Source organism: Hippichthys cyanospilos, chromosome 1 (genome assembly GCF_059441005.1).
Source record: "Hippichthys cyanospilos isolate Australia breed blue-spotted pipefish chromosome 1, RoL_Hcya_1.0, whole genome shotgun sequence".
Lineage (NCBI taxonomy): Eukaryota > Metazoa > Chordata > Actinopteri > Syngnathiformes > Syngnathidae > Hippichthys > Hippichthys cyanospilos.
The window spans coordinates 16223195-16245900 of record NC_142369.1 but is presented as its reverse complement, the minus strand read 5'-3'; the positions used below and the strand labels follow the sequence as shown (position 1 = coordinate 16245900).

At 40.8% G+C, this 22706-nt stretch overlaps 1 protein-coding gene across 5 annotated transcripts in view; it reads right to left on the bottom strand.

Moving 5' to 3' along the window:
• The window catches only part of kiaa0825 (KIAA0825 ortholog), a 125935-nt gene that overhangs the window by 4838 nt on the left and 98391 nt on the right, over nt 1-22706 (bottom strand). The window contains exon 23 of one of the 5 annotated variants that reach the window (XM_088407667.1): nt 2832-2976. The exons of the other annotated variants lie outside the window; for them this stretch is intronic. Coding sequence (XP_088263793.1) covers nt 2853-2976 — 124 coding nt within the window. The 3' untranslated portion in view covers nt 2832-2852. Of the gene's footprint in view, nt 1-2831; nt 2977-22706 lie in introns of those variants that run through there. 5 annotated transcript variants of the gene reach the window in all.

Here is a 22706-nt window from a genome sequence, read left to right as displayed (position 1 = left end):
ACTATGTCTCTATGGCTCACATGTTGCCTTGTATTATGTATGTGTATTTGATATATTGATTAAATGCTACTGCTCATATACTTTTTATTTTGGGTTGATGTCATTCTTGCGTAATTTGTCTTGCCATATAAGACAATTCAATGACATGACGTAAAGTAAAGGCACTCGAATGAATTTTGGCACAAATTTCACATTAATTAAGAGCCAGCCACCTCGAATATTTCCTAAGAACACGACATAAAACTAATATCCAAATACAATTTTCAACCAAAACCTGTTGGATCACAATAATTAACCCAAATTTGGGTAAATCTAATACAATATGCTCAAAATCGACGGCTACCCAGCTGGTGAGTTAAGAATAGAACCCATCAGTGTTTAGTGCCGTATCAGTTGTGACAACAGTTTGGAGAAACCTCAAACATACAAACAAACAAATCCAGGAGAAGAAAAACAATTTGAACCCTTGCAAGGCATACACTCCGGCTTAAAACGCATGGAGGGTCCCTGAGTCACCCACAGGTGGTATCCAGAATTTTTGACAACCCAACCGGAGCGTGCCAAATACGAGCGGCTAATTTTAGTTGAAAGTTCAGAGAGTAGGTGTTACAATGACTTGTGCAGTGGGTCTGCATGTGTGCATCTTCAGACTGAGCGTGACCGTGTTAAGTCCATACTATCTCATTTCACGCTCTCGCACTTGGCCTTTGGTGTAACACTTTCACAGGCAACACTGAAGTGTAGTTGAAGCCCGCTGTGCACTTTTGCACTCAGGTGTCCAAAAGTGGGGCGCATAGGAATAAATCATTGTAGGGGTTTAGTTTGAGTGGACAGAAGTGATGCAGCAACCGACTGTAAGATCCCAGAGCTTCAGACCTTGGTAATCTTTCAAATGCTTACACTTAGACTACCTAGACAGATGTGTGATGTAACAAACACAGAATCATATTTATGATGTTTTTAACTCATGTCGTCTTTGCCTAGCGGTTTTCTTAATTTTGGGGAGGGAGGGGGCGTGGCTGAGACGTGAATTAGTTGCCCCATTTCTACCAGCATGCTAGCTAGGTGTGACTAGACCCCACAAATGCGTCTTCCCAATGCTACAATTTACAAAACTGCTCAGAGTCAATATATAAATGATCAAGTGTTATATATGTTGTTCAGATCAGTGGTCCCCAACCCCCGGTGCGCGGACCGGTACCGGCCCGTGGATCACCTGGTACCGGGCCGCGTGGGCTGCACCCGAAATAATGTTTTGGAGATGATTTAGTTTAATGGTACGCGCACATCGGATGCGAACGAGGCGAAAAAGCAGAGTTTTGTATTGTAGTCAATGGAGTTCGCGTGACTGGGCGAGAATGCACGTCGGGCAACGCGATGGACGCGAATGAAGCTACGCGGATGGCCGCGCTCGGTCACGAGAAGCGAAATTTCGCCTTTAGCGTGAAGTAAATTTTTTTTTTACTTTTTCCACGTTTCGCGTCGCGACAGCCAATTAACTTCGTGAACATTCAACGGCTCACGCAGGGGAGAAGAATGAATCCTGGCGGCCACTTTGTGGTCACCAGGAGCGATGTGGCCATGTTTGTTATAGCTACGGACAATGGTAAATGCAGCACCTACTGCTGTACGTAATGAAAAATGGTCTAAATCTTACACACTATACCTTTAACATATCTTATTTGGCATTAGTCCTATAATGCGTGCCAGACAATGCTTTGATTTTCTCTTTAGAGTAAGACAGCCATCGATAATAAAACGAGTGGAAGGATGAACAGCAAGCAAAAAAAAAAACCCAAAAAAAAACAAGGGCTAGATAAGCTTTTGTTTGCAAACGCATTCTGTACATTGGACTTTGGTTCACTTTGGGGTAAACGACAAGTTCACAATACAGGGCAAAGGAACACCTCTTTGACTCAATTTCTATTGAAAAGCAAACATCTAATTCAATTTAGATATGTGCCTGAGCCAGACTATGAGGCGGAGGCAGATTGTAAGTGACAGCCATTGGACAGCTGGCTGGATTTGAATATTGACGAGACAGAGACTTGACAGAAGGGATTATGCTCTACCTTCTGACTTAGTAGCCACTGCACTGATCCATTGTATTGTCAGATCAAGTCACTGTCAGGTCTACAGTATATCCATGCACTGATGCCACTCAGTATTAGACCCCACCTGGGATCCTTCGCAATGCAAGCTGATGGCTCCTCAAAAGCTACAAGACATAGACTCAACCAACATGGACAATAGTCTGCAACATCACCAGCAAATGTATTTCCAAGTAGCCAATAGGGTTAAAGAAAACAAATCTACTTGGAGCTTTGATGTCAACCCCCCCATAACGGACTGAAGTTTACTTTTCGATTCTGATCTTTTGATGACATGCCGTATTTACTTGTCAAAGATCATTCAGAATGTCTAACCCAGTCAGATGATTTAAGCAGATGTGATGTAGATGGACCAAAAAGTTCATGTTTGTAAAAATCAAGAGGAATGAGACTTGGATGGGGATATGTCTATTGTTTCCAGAAGACACAAATGACAAATGGATGGAACAATACACCAAATGTGAATAGATACAGTATTTACAAAAAAAAAAAAAAACAACACAAAAAAAAACATACCTTACTTGTCTTGATTGACTTTTACCCAGATTAGTCATTTTAACAAGGAATAGAAGAACAGCAATGTCATTAATGGGAAACTTAGTTGTATCAGGCATTTAGAAAGACAAGTCCATGAACTCCAAGTATTTGATGCATTTTTTAACTTTCTTTTTTTTTTTAAATCAGACAGTTACACTTGTATTGTATTGTATTTTAAATAATGCCAATATTGTCATGAAAGACTCAAAAGAGTTTTATTGTACTAGTTTCTTTTACAAGATGAGTTGTGCTGGGTTGCACGTCCGCCTCACAGTTCAGAGGTCCGGGGTTCGATTCTGCCTCCGGCCTTCCTGTGTGGAGTTTACAACTGGAGGAAGGAAAAATGCCTGTGATGATGATTGGTTGCCCAACAGAGGTATCTTAAAGGTGATGTATTGTTTTATTCAAGGCTTTTACATTCATACTAAAATATTACTTAAATATCTACTACAAGCTTTGTAGAACATAGTTGATCTTGCGTTAATCTTATATGATGTCTTGTTCATTCTATTACATACCTCCAACTTGATTACATGAATTTATGTTTCACTGATGTGTGATGTGGAGGATTGTTAAGGAGCTAGAGGCTTTAAACATAGGCAGCTAACAATTATAAATAATGTAAGAAATTCCTAATTCCTGAGAAATTAGTGCATATTTGAACTTCTGCGCATGTGTGGCGGGTCAAAATTTCTCATGCAAGATTCCAGTCTATTATTTAGTGTCATGTGTATTATGAGCACACAATTCAAAGCCCTCAGTCTGCATGCTTGCAGCTCCCTGTCTATTCTCACCAGTCATCCAGAGGGAAGTTTGTGTAAATTTGCAGGGGCTTAATTACTGAATAATTTAGACCATGCTGCAAATTAATGTAGACATTTCCATATTAATGTGTTTGCCGACCCATTCCACATGTGTTTGTACTGTGGACGGGAGGATAGCAATTATCACAGCACATCATAGCAGTTGTGCCGGTATTTCAGACATCATTAGGTTGCTTGTCCACCCCTGTGTGACTGTGAGCGCTGTCGATTGGACACACTTTGATATGCTCCTCAAATGAGTTGGCTATGGCTCTGTGCGTAAGCTCTATCAAATATGGCTCTGGGACACATACAAAATGGGGAAGGATGTTTGTTGTCTCTGACAAGGTGGGGCCAGATTTGGTGGGACTGCTGTTTCAGAGAGGAATATAACATGCACTCCGATGAGGGAAAGAGCCAAGAGGTGTAGGCACACACACACTCGCTGTCCTCCAGTGAGTTTCACACACTCGCATGGGACTCCTCCATAAGTCCCAAAGGGCTGACAGCTCTCGACTTCTCACCTACCATCTCTTGACGATGTGACTCTTGTTAGGAGTTCAGCTGTGCAACCGGGCGCGTTTCAAAGAAACGACATGCAAGACGAGGGTGTGACATAGAGAGAGTACCGGGCGTCAATGTGTGCCTAACTACCAAAACGCATTATAGCAATGGGCCACACTGGGCCATATCATTCTCGTCAATTGATCATCAAACAGACTAGTGGTATAATGGCAGCAAAGGTTTAACACATGGAATTTAAATACCTGAAAATTGTCAACATTTATTGACAATTTGCATTGTTGCAAAATAACCTATATAATAACCTATACAGAGAATTGGTTTGTGTTCTGCACATGCTCGAATTACATGAAATCTGGGTCCCTTCAATAAAGAAGTACTTAAATAAATGCTGCGATACCATTGATTGGCTGAATCAAGATGAGGAGTTAAAAAGAGAGCCTAATGTGAATATTCTGCATTGATTTATCCACAGAGAAAAACTAACAAACGAAAAAAAAAACGCCAGAGGGGGGCTGTTCGTCAGTACCAGGCACTGATTGACTACGCCAGCAAAAAAAGTTAAATGCCCACCTCTCAAAAACGGAGGGTGGAATAAGACATAGCATGAAGCCACACTTTTCGATCGAGGATGAAAACAATGACTTTATTACTGTGGCGAGTGACATAAATACTGTAAAGTGACGCACTGACGGAAAATAAGAAGCACAAATAATGTGTAGTTGACATTATACATGCGGCATTCGCTAAAACATGTAACTGGAGATATTGGGCTAGGGTTTCAGAAACCCGAATTTTGACACAACAAAAAACTTATGGCTGGCAATCAGTTTAGGGTGCATTCCGACCAATGCATGAAGACAGCTAGGATAAGCTCCAGCACACCTGTTTCCCTTGTGAGGATAATTGCTCAAGATAATGGATTGATTGCTAGATGGTGTTGTAGGTGGCAAATGTGAGAGGCCGCTAAAGTACATTACCAGTAAGTATGTTTCCTACAAATTGAATCTGCAGTAAGTAAAGGTATGTTCAGGTTTTGTAGTGTTTGCTGATTGGCAACTACATTTTTAACTGCTGTGACAAATGCTTGAACAGTTTGGAAATATTTAAGAATCTGCACCCTAACAATAAATTTGCTCATCCCGTTCCCTGGCATCATTTTATGACCATCTGGTTAAATCCACTGTGGCCTGAAATGGGCTATTGCGGGCCTCGGGAACACAGTACAAACGCAGCCCGACCTGCATGTTTTCAGAAAATAGGCAGAAAGCTGAAGTACCTGGAGAAAGCCAAATCAAGCAAAGGGAGAACCCACCCCAGTAGACTTCCATGTAAAAACAAGGAGCAAAAACAGTTCAAACTTTTTCAATTGGAAACTTTTGTCGCCGCTGCCTTTCCCGACGCTCAACATGTGCCTTCGATCTTCCAGTCCAACAATAGTGTGCTTGCACAAGATCTGCAGGTCCCCAAACTATTTTGGAGACAGTTAATTAGAGCTCCCTTTAACATCTTATCTCCCCCCGTGTCGAGCGTGTCTGCATTTGGGTCTACTCCTTTAAACTTTGTCACCAAATGCATAAAATATCAGCCATGAATTAATGAACAAAGATGATACAGATAAACAGTCAGTAACTTTGAGATTTTGCCCTCTGTGCGCACTATATAAGCACAAACAGTGAGAACAAGCACTCCAACAATCTCCCCACTGAACCGTGTACAGAGGGGAGAAAAAATGTTCATTGTGATTTCACCCCAGTGTTCTACCAGGAAATAGCATATTACTTATTCAGCACCTTGCCTTTGTTATTTGTGCATATATAAACTGTCAAATCTACTAAGGAGCGTTGAGGGTTGAGAAACTGTGACTTGCTCTCAGACAAAGGGCTCGCTCTCGAACATTGATCTGGCAAAACTTCTGTTCAAAGCTCGCCACATATTTCCATAGCCACCATGAATGTAATGCATATTGCACTGCGTTGAACTTAACTTTCTGTATGCGGTTGACTTTAGGTGGCGAAATTAATCGGTTGACAACTAATTAACTATCATTGCACAACTATTTTCATAAGTAATTGTTTAGAGCCATTGTTTTAGCATAAAAATGAACAGGAAGTATTATCTTTGTGCAGTCTTATTTTTTGTTTAAGAAGAACAAGGCAATTGCAAACATCTGCTTTTACCTTAATAAACAATGACCAACCTGCAGTTAAAAATGGCAACAACATTCATTCTTCTTGTTATATTTCATACTTGTTTTTTTTAATTACTAAACAATACCAATGGCAGCAATACTAATTAACAAACAGTAACTGGGGGCTTCATGGTTTTATAATATACTTCAATGGAAAATATTATTTTGTCTGGTTTTCCATTGGAATAGTCATTTCTCAAAATATTGAACAGCAATAGCCCTTTTTGGTTTGGTTGAGTTTGAAGCCATGGAGTGAAAAACAAAAGGGTTGGGAACAATGGAAAGTTTTGATGAGCAAATACCACAGAGAGGTTGATCAAACAGATTTGAACACATTTTCTTTTTTTTTGGTTCACGACAAAACGAGTGATTCATAGTCACTCGTGTTTTGAATGCCAAACCGCAAAAAAACATGCATGATGGTTAAAGTCATGTGAATGGTAGGATTATGAGCATATTTGTTGACGATAGATCTAAGTGGTCAAATGTTGAAGTGAAATGAGGGTCAATATTTGGCTAAAGCATGTATTGTATGCCGTATGTGGCTCATTTAGCCAGACATTATTAGCAGTGGCTCCTGTGGTTTGCAGAGGCCTGCACTGTACTGATTATTCCATTCAGACATTGATCTCACCTTGTTTTGTGTGAGCGTGTGTGTGGCGGTGCTATTGTGTGTCAGATCAGGGCCTCATTCTTATAGTATTTCAAACGGTTAATTTTCCGCCATGCTAATGGCGGTTGTAGAGGGTTAAGTAGATAAATAAAACCTCGCTGTCACCTTATTTAATATCAAATGCCACTTAATTATAGCTGTACATGTTTTCAAACACTATGCATAATTTATTGTTCTGCTCCGTCCTAATCTCCAGATCCTATCACATGCGCTCCTTTGGCTGCTCTTTGCTTATAATAACAAAGTCATAATGCTCCCTCTCGCATTCTTTCTTTCTCTTTCGTGCTGCCAACGGCAGTGTGACAGAGATAAGCAAGGCGGTGAAAAGACATTTTAAGTTGTGCTTCACCTTGTAAGGATTTGGTGCTGTGTTGTCAGCTCAGGAAAACATGCGCGCAACAAACCTCAGGCAATGCTGCATACAAGCATTGTGTAGCTCTTTGAGCAATGTGACATCAGCATTGATGAGCGCACGGCAAGCTAAGGAAGCATAAAGTAGGTCCATCAGGCGTGCTCCGTGCAAAGTACACGGCGTGTCAAAAGCTTTTCATACTGGATTTGAATTTGGCTCTGCACGCTGAGAGGAGCACTAAGGTGTCGGAGAGAACTTGGCGCATTACTGACATTAATGTAGCGGCAATGCATAGGTCATAAAGAAAGGAGTTGAAGCGGACTGCTTCACGTGCTGGGGCTGCAATCAGCGACATTCAATGTCAAAGCAATTCAGTCGTCGTCGTCACTAGATATTGCCCAGGTGAGCCAGGAAACTTTTTTTTTTTTTTTGCATTGTTATTGTGAAACGTAAGTAATGTTTTTATGATATACACAGTATTTTTTGTTATGGTATTGCAGCATATGTGAAGTAATAATCTAGTTCAAATGCAATGTATTGACAACTTATAATATATATATATATAAATCTGATATAGAGTATACAGGATGTGTGACTGCATAATTATGATTGTATATATAAATAAAGTGCAATATGTTTATATATTCACTGAAAATAATCAATCAATAAAAAGAAGGGAGACAGAAGAAGTATGGAAGTAATGATTTTGAGTTTGAACTGCTTTTTAACTGAAGTTTTCTCTCAATGGTGAAAATATTCATACATTCATATCCATTCGTTTTCTAGAAATATGTTGGACTGTTGAAGATAAGATGTTGCCGTAAGGAAGGCAATCAATAACACTTTTTGTTAATAAAATTCTGATGTTATGATCTGCAGTGCGGCTTTTCCCTGACATTTTTTTTTTTTTTGCTCAATTTTTGCTCCTGTGGCATATATACAGTACCGGTGCGGCTTTCAGTTCAGAAAATGTGGTAATTTTACACTATAAAATCACTTTGGAATCAACCTCAATGTGCAGTCAGCAACAAACAAAGGCTCAGCAATACAACTCTTGTCTCAACATCCAACAGTCCTATCGCTTTACATTCAGACAGCATCATGCACCACACAGCTGCAGCTCCGGAGAGGACTGATAACATAATTGTCTGCCATTACACTGTATCAGACAACGGATCAGATGTAATTTAATATAATCTGTTGATTCTGATTCATTAATATTCATATCAACTAGGAACAAGAAATGAGCTAGTTTTAGTTGCGCAAACTGTTGCAGTTTTGAGATCTGCGTTTGAATTCCTGAAAACCGTATGCCTGCAATATCCATGGCATTCCACATACAGCAATAGAATAAATGCCTTTACAAAGGTAAGAAAGCTGTTTAGATTGAGACTGTGACTATAGCATTGTGGTATTGTTAGAGGTCATTATGCTGTGATGCTGTATAAACAACAACCATACACTCTTCTCACTAGTGAATGGTGTTGTTAATCAATGGAAATACTACATAACTGTACTTTTAGATTGGACTAGATTAGTGACTATAGATTGAAGGGAGGGGTGAAAGTAGGGGAGTTAAAACGGCAAATTGTGGCCATATCGACACTCCAGGTATACCCATTGAGGTTGCCAATGTGTACAGCAGCATTTATAAGAAAAGCACAAGCAAAAGATTCTGCACTTTAGCCAGTTAAATGGGTAGCAACACACCTCAGATGGTGTGGATCAGGCTAAATTAGGAATGTTGTATGCATAGCTATGAAGATGCATGTGTGGTTGGTTTTCTGTGACATTGACATAGACACAGTTGTTTCCTTAAGGAAGGTAATGGATGGGAGGAACATGCAGTTGTGCATCTTCTCTTTGGGCCTTCCATCCTGTGCAAGTCGATGGACCAGACAGGCCTGGGCTTAGTATATCACATACATCTCACGGAGAGATATGCATCAATAGGAAGAGGGTGCTTTTGAATATTCACTTGAGTGTTTGGTGGCTGGCTGCATATTAATTGACCGGAGAAAAATCATTCTTTGAACTCAATAATGACTTGATGAATTAGAGAGAAAACAGTCAGTGAAGTTTGCATGTATTTGTTGGCTAGTGTTGAGGTAATGTCTGACTTTTCTTGAGTCGGTGACCATGACCTGGCTTTAATAAATGTTTATTGAAGCGCTTTTTCTCCAACAAAAGAAATACCTTTTGGACGCCCCACATCAATCACACGACGAAAAAAAAAAATCAACAAAATCCTATTTTTGGTCATGATTGGACTTCACAAGGTTCTCTTGACCAAGACGACTTGTTTAAATAGGATTTGTTTTTGCAATAAGATTGTTTGATAAATTACAGGCTGCTTCATGTTCATAATAAAGTGGGGGCTGTGACTGTAATATCACATTGTTGTAGCCCATAATTACTAGAAAGCAGATTGCTTGGCCTCAGAAAACCATCAATCATACACAGTACAGCAATTCAAAACATTTTCCCTATAGAGAAACATCAAGATATTGCGATCGAGTGTTTGAAATGTCAGGGCAAAGGAAACCCGGGCGTTGCACAGTTACGTAATGATTATTGCAAAACTTTCTCCCCGTCACTCAATGTGGCTGTAATATGCAGTGGATGGCCATGGGGGTTCATTAGTGAGAACAGGCTGCTGTTGAAAAGCTCCAGTTTCACCTCTGATCCCAGCTAATGTGATTTGGACCTGAGACTGGTAGTGAAGAGATTAGATGCTGGCTCACCTCAGGGTGGGAACCGGAGAAGCAGACATACATCACGGTTGCTTGCTTTTAAACTCATCATCCTCCAACATCTCATTTGGTCTAACGTGTCCGCAAAAAGTGTTGGATGTTCTGTTGAACACACTTGCTGGCTAATTACTGCTGACAGCATAATTATGTTTGCATGGCTGCCTCTTAGCAAGGTTTTCTTCCTCTTCTTTTAAACAGAAATCTCTTACAGTTGCCATTCCTGAAGATGTCTTTGCGTTTTACAAAGAATTCTACAGTGGACCAACGTGCGTGAGCCATTCAATTAGTTCTGTGATATTGTCAGTGCCGATGTCTAGTGTGAACATGAAAAAATTACATGGGCAGTATTCGGGATGGGCGAGTACCAATACCAGGTATAATATTGGGCCATTGATCTACGCTTGTAGAAAGCCATCTTTAGTCAAACTGAGTGAGCAAGATCAGCCACTGCTGACAAGTGTGTTAGCATTCTCCTTTGGTTTTCCCTCATGACCCTTTCCACCAGTTGCAATGACAGTCCTGTTACTTTCATTTCCTTTTCATTAATCCTGTGCTTTCTCTATGCATTTGTAGACTCGATACTAACAGACCATCCACTTCCATAAACACCACCTTCTTTCTATCCCTGCCTCCTTCCTTTCCTTCACTCCTCTCTCCCCACTCTCATTAAGTCATAGTTGTGGTGATTTGTCAGTGTGCCTGTGTTGATTAATAGGTAGATGGAGCCCCTATATTAGGAGGCTGTCAGCGGGGGCTCCACAGAGCCAGGACTGACCCGCTGAGCTCCTTCACCACCCAGGTGGCCCCTTTGGGGCTAAATGAGCTGTGAAGGGTCCTGGCTATGCCCGCCTGCCCCATACTAAGATGTTATTCACAAACACACACACACACACACACTCACACACACACACACACACACACACATACATACAGTGCATAGAAAAAAAAAGCAGGAGCACATACGGGCATACTCACACATTTTTACTCTGAGATGCAGGCACGCTCACACACCCAAAAGCCAGGCTCTCGCTGCCACGCATCCCTGCGTTAGCACATGATTTGTCACACTCCATCAATGGACAATAAGTTACTGCCACTCTAGCCTGTCAATGGACCTTGCCTTCAACAAAATCCCTCTATGGTGTCTCCCAACCTGAAGTAAAAGGAGGATGCGGGTGGGGTTGATTAACAGAGAGAATGTGAACATGTGTTGATGTATTGATCTGGGAGGTATAAAAAAAGCATGAAGAAAATGTTGGATGCATACGTGCACAATGTACTTCCCGGAGAATACTGTGTTGTGGGCAGCCGTAAAGAACCAGCTAATAATGTGTTGCGATGTAATGCAACCATTATCCTGATTTAGACTGGTGACCCTGTTACCTTTATCCCCATACATTAAGTATTGGGGAGCCATCATGTAAAGCAACTAAGTCTCTAAGCACAATGCAAAACTATCTGATGCCAATTTTTCAAAAAAGATGTCAATATATGCATACCGTACTGTGTTGTTACTTCTCATTATTGCTGTTGGTGAACTGGAACATAGACTGGTTGCCAGGCAATGACAGAACACATACTGTATAATAGCCACTCGCACTGTGTAAACATATGGACAAATAAGAGTCCTCAACATACCCTTCATACTTTTGGAATACAATAGGGGAGGAATCCAGAATTGAGGTTCAGCCTCAGAAAACCAGAACTATGACAATGTTCAAATAGTTTTGTTCTTTTGCTTAATTTCTATCTTTTAATGATCTGCCTCTTCATGAAAGTAGACGTAAACACCATCATTGTTTCCATGGATAAAAAAAGAAAATCCATTTTACACTTCAGAAGTAGATTATTTATTACTAAGAATTGTCAGCGAGGGTCATAAATGCCTGAACATTGTTATCAACCACTGCAGGCTATAGCAGTGCTTGGGCTGCTATTACTGGTGGCATTACTCGCCCTGATAATCACAACTTACTTCATCACTTACACTTCATTATCAGTGTATCTTTAGACAGATGGGACAGACCCGCCGGCAAAATGACAGAGTAGCTGGTAAATGATACTTTGGAAAGGCTCCTTACTGAATAGGTCAACACTTCGTCCTCCGCTATTAGATCATCTGTGATTTATGCTTGATAGGCATCTGGAGAATAGAAAAGTGTTATGGTTCGCCCCCAAAAAAAAAAAGTTTTTTAATTGTACCAATGGCAATGCATAATAATTACATTTGAAGTGATTATAGTCATTATAAAGCCGTTATTTCTAAGAAGGTTGAACTCATGAATAGGAGGCTGGGTATGCGGCTTGAATAGACAGCTGTTACTGAAGATGTAAGTAACAGGCAGCCCTATCACGTTTGCAATATGGACGGCCGTGAAATTAAGACTAAACGTATGGCAATTACAATGACAATGAGCTTTGTTCAACATGTCAAGTATCAATCCAAGCCTTGCCAGGCAGCTTTCATATCATAGTTAATAGGCAGTTGGCGGGCCGGGCCGTCGCCAGCCACTGAACCGAGCTATTCATAAGATGGCCCCAGTCATTGTGCTCAGCGGTTGACGTAACGGTAACACACACATCAGCTACATGTGTCCCCATGCAAATGAGTGCATTAGAGCGGACCCCGAAGAGTGGAGTGTGGCCAATAAATCCAGCCAGGGTGAGGAATGTAGCCTTTACCATGCGTGTCCAACCCCATCTATTTAACCTAATTACACACACCACACCAGGTAATAAAAGTGTGCATGCCATCAATTCTGACATCTCATCCAGGGCACTGTAAGGGATGCCTATTAAGACGTATAAATCCTCAGGGTAAGGATTTTTGCCGGGTATAAAGTGTGTAAAAAGGCATCTCGCTTCTGTCTCTCACTCTCAGTGTCACACACAAAGTCAAGCAAATCTCACTCCCACATATTTCCCAAACTACTTCTTAACTACTTTTCCGTATGCCTACTGGCACTAGAAAACGCTGCTTCCACAAAAGAGTACAGTGTCATTCATCTATTTTTTACTATTTATTCTATGCAAGGTTACAGGGAAGCTGGAGTCGATTCCAGCTTCTATTGAATCAGACTATACTGTAGATTGTTTGGCTGCGAAACACATACAGTTTCATTAAGGTGTACCTCTGGAGGTCCCAAAGTGAGATCTTGATGGGTAAAGGGAGAAATATTGTAAAGCTTGATGAATATTGGCGTTAACATTTTTGTCTCTAGTCCTGCATTTGCCAAAACTGTTCAACCGAAAACATGTGTTGCATTGGAGAGAGGGCAAGGTGAAGATGGAGGCTGATGCTTTGATCGCAACGAAAGACTGATAGTCAGTGTTTTTGTAGCAATGAACACCAACTTACATTGGATAAAATCAAATGAAATGGACTAAAATGCTTAATTTCCCCCATATATATATATATATATATATATATATAAAAGAATGAACTCCTGGTACATTTAAAAGTGAAAATTCCACAATTCGGTGCTCAGCTTTCTATTTTCTACTTGGTTCAATGCAAAAAACAATACCTCCTTTCAGTATTTTTGACGCCCCCTGATTGTTTATCAAGGGGCATTCTTGAACTGCCTTATACGGGTGAAAACACAAGACAAATGAGGATGTATTGCCGTGACGGTACCGATCAGAGCCACTTGCTTGTTGAAAGGCTTAAGTGTGAAGAGTTGTGAAGCCAGCCTTGAGATGCATGAGGTGCCGCAAAAAGAGATGAACCCACTCATAGAGTTCAACTACCCCTATTTTCTTCCCCATCCTGATTTTGGCCAATTGTTTTTCCTAACCCGGTGTTTCATGACACTTGATGACAGGCCTGTTTCTCATGCCGGAGGTTGAGGCTGCAGGTAATTTCACTTTCAAACCACCAGTGTTTTATCCATGGGTGTCTGGAGATGAATAGACGTCATCACAGAAGCTTCACTCACGCACTGACTCACCTTTGTCTATTGCATACCTGAGCTACAGCTGACCCGCCATTCCCACCCTCGAATGTGGATCCCGTGAAGAGGGGATGAAGTGGCAAGGTCAAGCCATGCACAAAGGGGGAAATGAGCTAAGAGAAAGACAAGTAACTAGGATCACTAAGAGGTGATGAATCCCATCGTGGGAAGACATAGCTGTGAACCATCTCAACTTTTCACCTTTCGGTCTAATTAGGAAAATTGAGGATCAATCACGTTAGAGTGGCAGCACTATCTCATTGTACTTGATGGAGTGTACTGGCTCATACAGGCTATTAGGGGGAAAGTGACGGTTATGTAAAAGGAGCAGGAATAAAAATGGAAACATTAGTTAGGAGCTCACTACAGTTACTCTAGACTGACAAGGCTCAACATTCAAATCAAACCAGATTGTGGCTAATGCGGTGCCTGGCATTTATTTTGAAAAACAGAAAGACTTTACATTTAAGTACATGTAATATTCATTAGAGGTTCACTTAATGATACCATATCATAAATATCAGTAAAATATGCCCTCAATAGCAAAGCACAACTGTCACTTTATGTCTGTCATCATTTTTACTACCCGCCTTTTGCAAATTCCTCTGAGAAAAAAAAAGAAAAGACAGAAGCACCTGGATTTCCACTTCAGAGTGTCATCTATGGAATTCAGAGAGAACCTAATCCATCAACGTCTGCAAAAAGAGAGCCTTTCCCATCAATAAGGATTACTCTGTTATCGCAATAAACCAAATTTGAATAGGTAGCTCATATTATAGTCGGCTAAATTGAATGTTTACCAATTCAGCTCATGCAAGACAGTGCTATTTATTTTGTAAGAGTAAGCTTTGTTAAAACCAAAACTAACAATTTAGTTCACTGGGAAGACAGACGGTCTGTATCCCAACACGTTTTGTGTCTGTGCAATACCCAACACAAATTTGAAGATTTCTAAATAGAGGTGCATAATTCAGGAATGACAGCTGCCGAGCGAACATTATCTCGTTTTCATTGTCACATTTCTCTCCGAAGCTCTAAGGTTTTACATTCCTCCAATGCAATTGTCAACAGCATATAATATTATAAACAGGACCCTATCAGCATACTTTTTCACCTTTCTATATGTTTTATAATGAATGAAACATAAACCTTACACAGTAGAGCCACCCCTTGAATGGCTCAGATGTTTTACCATTTTGAGTTTTGTGTCTCTCTTTTTGTGGGGGTTTTTTCAGTGACTTTTGGTGATATTCCAAGGGATGGATGAGAAGAATAAAAACTAAATACTAAGCAAGAAGTGCACTCAACTTTAATAACCATATCTTTAGAAGAAATAACTTAAAGTAGAAGAACAAGTCAGTTAAAATACCTGTTATTTTATCTGGTAACTATATTGTATTTGTAAACGCTTCTCTGTTTTATTGTAAGTAAACAACCCACATTCAATTAAAAAATTAAAAAAAGGCTTCTCTATTTTTCTTTAGTGATAGCTCACTTCCCTTTGCCTGTCATTCTGTTTCATGCCAAAGGCTCTATGGGGGCCAAGTATGGCCGTCACCACCACTTCCTGACTACTGTTTATCATTCATTCTCATCATCACTGGTCATCATTGAAGTGTACAAATACTGTACTTAAACTACATTACAAACACAACCTTTCTAGAATTTGTATGTCACTTTCATAGTGTGGCACAAATGGTTTGGTAACATTACTCTGTGCCGTTCTTCAGTGCAACCCATACAAATGGCCCTAAAACTCCCACAAAGTTGACTCCTGCTTTAATCCACCATAAATGATGTTTACATTCGCGCATTGGGACTATACCATCCCTTGCTTTGATACATTCCACTCCACCCTTGTTTCATGTGAGTGAGCAACCACAATAGCACGAAAGACGACCATAAGCTGCTGTTCCAATAAACAAAAATCACTGTCTTGTGAGGTGTGCTCAGGTAACTTGTGTACAACTTCAACAAACCACTAACATTAATCATTTATCTGTTGTAACAACGGCTCAAAGGCAACACCATTTAGCCTGGCTTGCCCTGAACCGGATATATGCATAGCATTTTTTTTTTTTTTTTAATCTGAAAATGTCAACATCACAGAGATGCTTTTCTACGTCATAGATTTTGAGCAGAGTGGTTATGGACTCACACATAGAAAATAGGATTTATACAGCAGAGAGCTGTCAAAGCTTAAAATTGACATAATTTTTTATGAAACTATTTAGGTTTCCTCTAATTACCCATAACAACTGTAAACGGTCTCAGGGAACGTGACATATTTTTTGATGACATAGCTCTTCACATATGAACACTTTCTTTTATTTTACCCCTCTTCCCCTGAGTGCATGTGTGTGTACATACTGTACATGCAAGTTTGTAGGCTAAGAACAGGCTGCAGACAGTGGCCACTGGGAAATTAAAGAGCACTTTGTCATGCATCCTTAAATGTGTGACACCATGTCTCAGGAGACGCTGCTTGATTGGTCTAGGAAGCATCCAAGAGTGACTTGTGAGTGATGGCCTCGAGGGCTTATATAGTATGCATGTGTGTGCGTATGTTGACTGGTCTTGGAAACACAGGACAGCACTGTGGCTTGTCTGGATGGCACCCTGTCAGAGGCAGCTGGCAATGTCTTGTGATGTTGCCACAAGGGAGTCATCTGCCACTCTGGTGTCCCTTTTTAAGATTCACATCATTTTAACCCATGTGTCCGTATCCAGTAGGACACTTGTTTTAACATAATAATGAAGTGTAGTGTTTTATACCTATGTTTTTTTTTTCTCCTAAATGATCCTAAGCCCACGTTGAAACATGTCTGTCCTGTCTTGTGAACCTGTTGCACTGCTGGCGGGTGTACAAACAAGCAGAAGTTGAATCTGTGACTACAGGAGCAATATCCTGAATGTGCTCATTGGAGCCACAGTGTTGTGACAGTGCCAAAACTGTCTGGGAGAGAATGAAATTGTCTTCTTTTCTTCTTTTTTTAGAATAGACCACCTCTATGTTGTGCCTCTGTCGCTTTTCATCTTGCTAAAGAGCAGAGCGACACTCGTACATTGAAATTGTGCTGTGTAATTACTCGGGATTTTTTTAAGCACTCATCAGGCCGAACTAAATTGAAAAAATTATCAAATTATACAGTCTTCCCTTCTTTCAATGTCAATTCTAGTTTGTCCTCCAGAGATTTACTGGTGGATAAGCAAATAGTGATCATCTGACTGAAAACTATTTAAAGCATACAAATATCAATTTGACACAATACCATGATTAAGTGCTTGCACCACAGCCATCAATACTTAGCTCTGAACTCCTTATACATCATGTGGATGAATAGGCAACAATGTCCATAGACAAACTTTGAAACCGTGTAAAAATTCTTCCCAGGTGAGTGAAAGCTGTTATATCGTCGCAGCAAATGCACATTTTCTTCCATTTTCACTACAATGGTCAGCTGTGGTTGCTCAGTGGCGCAGTGTTAAGCATGTCCGCCTCGCTCCGGCCTTCCTATGTGGAGTTTGCATGTTCTCTACGGGCACTCTGGCTTCCTCCCATACTTCAAAAACTTGCATTGCAGGTGTATTGGACATAATAAATTGTTCTCATACGTGAATGGGTGCGAGAATGGTTGTTTGTCTCCTTGTGCTCTTTGGCTCAATTGGCCGGCAACCAGTTCAGGGTGTCCCCTGCCTACTGCCCAAAGTCAGCTGGGATAGGCACCAGCAAGCCTGCGACCCTTGAGAAGATAAGCGGCTCTCGAAAACGGATGGATGGATAATCAGCTGTCTCGGTCCCGCTAACCAAAGAGTGAATCTAACAATGAAATCACTGCAAATGCCAGCAGTGCAATTTGGAAGTCAGGGGTAGCAGGGCACAAATGGCAATGAACGCCACTGATGACAAAATACAAACTACAAAAAAACTACACAAAAAACATATTGTTGATATTTTTTGACGGATCGACGTTTGTCACAGACAACACATTTAAAATTTGAAGTTATATACTCAAAAAATATCAGAGCTCTTCATCAATATTACGTACATACAGTACAAATCAGGGTATAGGACCAACATACACACCTTACAGTATCTTTAAAAGGAAAAAAAGAGGCCATAGCTGCACGGCCCTCCATATAGATGATGCAGGGTGCAATCAAGATGAGCTAAAATCCAAACTCAACAGGGGTGCCAGCGTAATTGCCGAGCATGTCCCTCATATTTACTATTTTTAATAGGCTGCTGGCTTCGAGCACACAATAGGCTGACATGTTTATTTTAAGCTTATTTGGTTGCACTTTCATCAGGGTACAAGGACTGGCATGGAGTGAGATAGAACGTTTGAGTTGTCTCGCTGCTTTCTGGGCCTGATAGATGTTAGCGCCACTTACCACCTGAGGGGCGAAGGGTGGGTATTGAGGGGTGGCGGGCCTACACAGTGAGAGAAATGGAGGATTTACGCTGGCACTGCATTTTTGTCCAATTAATAGATTGCCAGTGTGTTGAGCATTTTGCATGACAAAGGAGGCTCACATTAAACTGCCATTTGTAATGAAAATGCACTTTGCAAATTAAAAAGTGTAGAAACTCAATTTTCCCTTCCTCTTTAGAAAATAAACAGTCCTTAACCAATTAGAGCACCTTATAATAATTCCATGATTTATTGCAGGTTGTTTAACTTTCAAAACTCGGCTAACCTATATTAAGGTCACAATCCATCATGTCTTGCTTGGATTGCTGCGGAGTAATGGCTGTTGTATTAGCTGCTTTTGATGATGGTATGAAAGAAGTATTAGCACTTGTCAACAAAACTGCTTACAACATAACATTAGTATGCATGAGCTGCTTCGTCTATTCATTATCTTGGCAGGTCCACACACGTGTTTACCGCCTTATAAACCATTTTGCCAAGCCAAGAGCACACTCGCAATGTTTGGTTTTGGGATGGAGTAGTGACAGCGAGCCACAGGGCATGCTCAAGTTGCAGCGTAAACATGCATCGGAAAGACATAGGCATGAGACACAAAGAAGGGTGGACAAGAAAGAAGTTAAAGGGGTGAACGCATCCATGACGGGTCACAGTGTTTTTGTTCTATAATTATAATTACGGAATGATGTGTTTTAATTATTAACTCCAACAATACTTATGAGAATTCTTATCACTTGTTATGCCACTTGTTAATTGGCTCAAGCATAACTGTGCTAGTGAAAAATTTGCTGTTTTATGTTCATAATGACACTACGTATAGTGGCTGATGACACCGTGCCCCTGGATAGAGAGTTGGACGGTCATAAATAGTAAACGTTCTCAACAACGTAGATTATGTTAACCGGTTTGATATGTTTTACCATTATTGACAAGTTGCTTTAATATATTTTCAGTTCATTTACTGCACCTTTATCATTTCCGCCCAAGCACGTGCTTTCTTATCTCAGAGAGTTTCAACAGGAAGTGTTTTTTCTTTTTTAAATGCTTGGCTGGGGAAATCAAATTGTTCCTCTGACATGTTGGAAATTTCAACCGAAAAAAGGCCACTAAATAATTGCTTATTTATAGACCATTAAAATAATCGTCAAGTATAAAGAGACAACGTAAACGATCTCCTTCACAAGAAAGATATGCTGCCCAGACAGCCAGTCCAAGCTGCTTCAGTAAACAAACAAATATCCGCAGACTAGGAAACATGCAGCGTGCGTACTTAGCATTATGAAAGGTAAGGAGAAAACTATCAATCACATAGACATAGAGATTGTGTCGCTCCTTCAGTTTGTCAGCAGAATGGTTATTGACTATTGTGTCTCAACTAGCTTGTTTGTTAACAAAAAGTTGCTCTACATCCACATGCTCTTTTAGTACTTTTCAAAAAAAAATGGCTGAAACATTTCCACCAGTTTTGTGTGCTAGCTGAGGACATGAGCGATAAATCTTGCACCGCATTTAAGTGTGCTTCAAGCCACGGCATATGTTGGAGCCACTTTTCAGAGAAAAAATGTTCAGCTCAGTCTCGGTGATGTCATGGATGAAAGTTAGGTAGGATAAGCAAAGTCAAACATGCGACGTTAAGCATAAGTGATTTCTGTCGCGCATGCATACCTGCGTACCAGTTATGTTCATCCCTGAATATAAACTACGAAGTGGAGTGCCATTGTATTTGTACATTTCTCTACAGTCCCACCTTCAAATATGCAATACAATTTGCAGATAAAGGCAGATGAAATCCTTTGAAGTGTGTCTGGGTTCACTCGTAGATATAATATGAAAAGCTACTACATTCACAATGGACTTTATGTATGAAGAGCTGGCGATCGTTCACACCTAGAAAAGCAAGCTGACATCATTCGGATAGCTCTAAACAGACTCAGGAATGCCCGGCCTTCTCCATTATGAACGTGTCCGGAATGACCCAAATCAGTAGCTGTAAAACAATGGATGGATATTGTAAAAGGGTGGCATGGCGGATAACTGGTTATCATGTCCGCCTCACATTTCAGGGTCCCGATTTTAATACAAGCTCGCTCCAGCCTTCCTGTGTGGAGCTTGCATGTTTTCCCCTTCCCAGTGTGTGTTCTCTCCGGGCACTCTGGCTTCCTCTCACACGCCAAAAACATGCACGGTAGGTATATTGGACATCCTAAACTGTCCTTAGGTGTGATTGGGTGTGTGAATGGTTCGTGTCCGTGTGCCCCGCAATTGGCTGGCAACCAGTTCAGGGTGTCCCCCGCCTGATGCCCGTAGAGAGCCGGGATAAGCACCAGCAAGCCAGCCATGTATAGATATTGTAAAATATGACCTTCCCTATCCTGATCTTTTGACTTAATCTATGGAACACTAACAAATGCCAAAAGAAAGATAAGAGGCTGAAAAATTTAGAATGAAGCAACTGATGTCAGATTCTGTAACGGACAAATATGACATGGCTTTAAAGCATACTGAAAGAAGTAATTGATGAAAAAGAAAAAAAGCGACAAAGGCCCGGAACAAAGAGGGATAGCTGCAGAGATGCAGGGCGCTGTGACAGTGACATTTGCCTCTACAAACGCACTCTCTGGCTTTAGCCAGTCAGTCTGCTGCGATGCCCCCCGACCGTGAGCCAAGAATGCACTTAGGCCCACCGGAGCAAATGAATGGTCCTGTTTTGACTTCTACTATTAGCCTCCTTCTCTCTGAAAAGCTGGTGGCTGGGGTTGTGAGGCTCTTTGTCGGAAGGCTGTGTATCATGCATGTTTAAGTACTGTGCTCTAATTAGCATGGTCAGATGCAATGCACATTCAGTACGGAGCTCTGAATTCTGTGCTGTGCTGTTTTCTTTTGTGACTTGTTGCAGTTTGAGGGAGACAAATGTACGACCTCATGAAGTTTGACCAAAGAATATTGACTCATTGTTATACTGTATTTAACAATCCACAACAACATGGAATGGCAAAAATCATCTTTGGGTATTAGCTTTTCAAAAATAATGCCCTGAATCCCTGTTTGGTTCACAGAACAGTCCGAGACCTTTCCTGGGATATTGCCCATATCTCACAAACTACAAAACTGAGTCTGTCAGGGAATGCAAAGTGCATTTTTGGGGATAGGAAATGCAACTTCGTTTAAAGTATTATGTAGACTACCAATATTATCTTAAAGGTCATACTTGGGGTCGCTCATTGGAGTTGCGGCTGACTTGGAGCCCATTTCATCTGAATTGGGGCAAGAGTCTGGGTACAGCATGAATTGGTCACCAATGGTAAAGCACATCCTCGCGAATCAACTACTCCCACCTACATTCACACCTATGGACACCTTCAATTAACCTAACATACTGGACTGTGCAAAAATGAAGCTGGAGCAAGCATGGTGAAAACGTTAAAACTTTCTACAGAAAAGGCTAAATTGAGATGAAAACCTGGAACTCTTATACCCTTCTGCATTTTATCTATTTTGATATCACTTGCAATTCCACTTTGCACATTCAAAGAAAACGGTCATTTCCATTTGAAGAGGCATAAGTAGTCCTATATGACTGAATGTACAGTATATGGATGTGTCATGTTGATGAGTGGCTTGTCGCCCAGCTATGACAAAATGTCTCCATATGCGATCTCTGATCAGAGTGTTTCTCGTGCCGCATTACATGTGCTGATCACCAAATTTCTCTCTTGTGTAGTGTCAATGCAACTCCCCAAAGATTATTCATGTGCGTTTAACTCCCAAACAGCCCCTCATTAACTGTGGCACGCTGGGCCATACATTGGGCCAAATAAAGGGAGGACGGGAGGGAGCAAAGTCGTCAGGATAAAAGGCCTGGTTCTCTACTTGGTCTTCTCTAACCATAGATAATGGCTGCCAACGTTTCTGTATAGTCTTTTGAAGAAATCAGCACGGACACTTTTAAGGGATTGGTGGTGGGGGCGGAGAAGAGAAGGGTGGAGAGAAGGAGGAGGAGAAGGAGGGAAAGGGGGAGGTGAAGTGGCAAACACAGAGACAAGATTGGACCATCAAACCAACAGAAGGCAAGGTGAGTAAATGCAAAGTCTCGAGAAAATCCAGACGGGATACTGGGGTTTGTGAGTTGTCTGACAAATAGGATGCCAGACTGGATTAAGGATTAAATTGAATTTAATTGACTAGTATTAACAGAACTGAGAGTCCTATGGTCCCTTTCATGTAGCTAAGTAACTCAAGTAATGTAAAAAAGACATCCATCAGTTTGATTCAGTAGTGTTCCACACAATGGTGAACGAGGTATTCAGCACCTATTTTGAAATATCTGTTCAGGTCTAAATAATGTTGCCTCGTTTCAGTCAAAGCTAAAATGCATGAC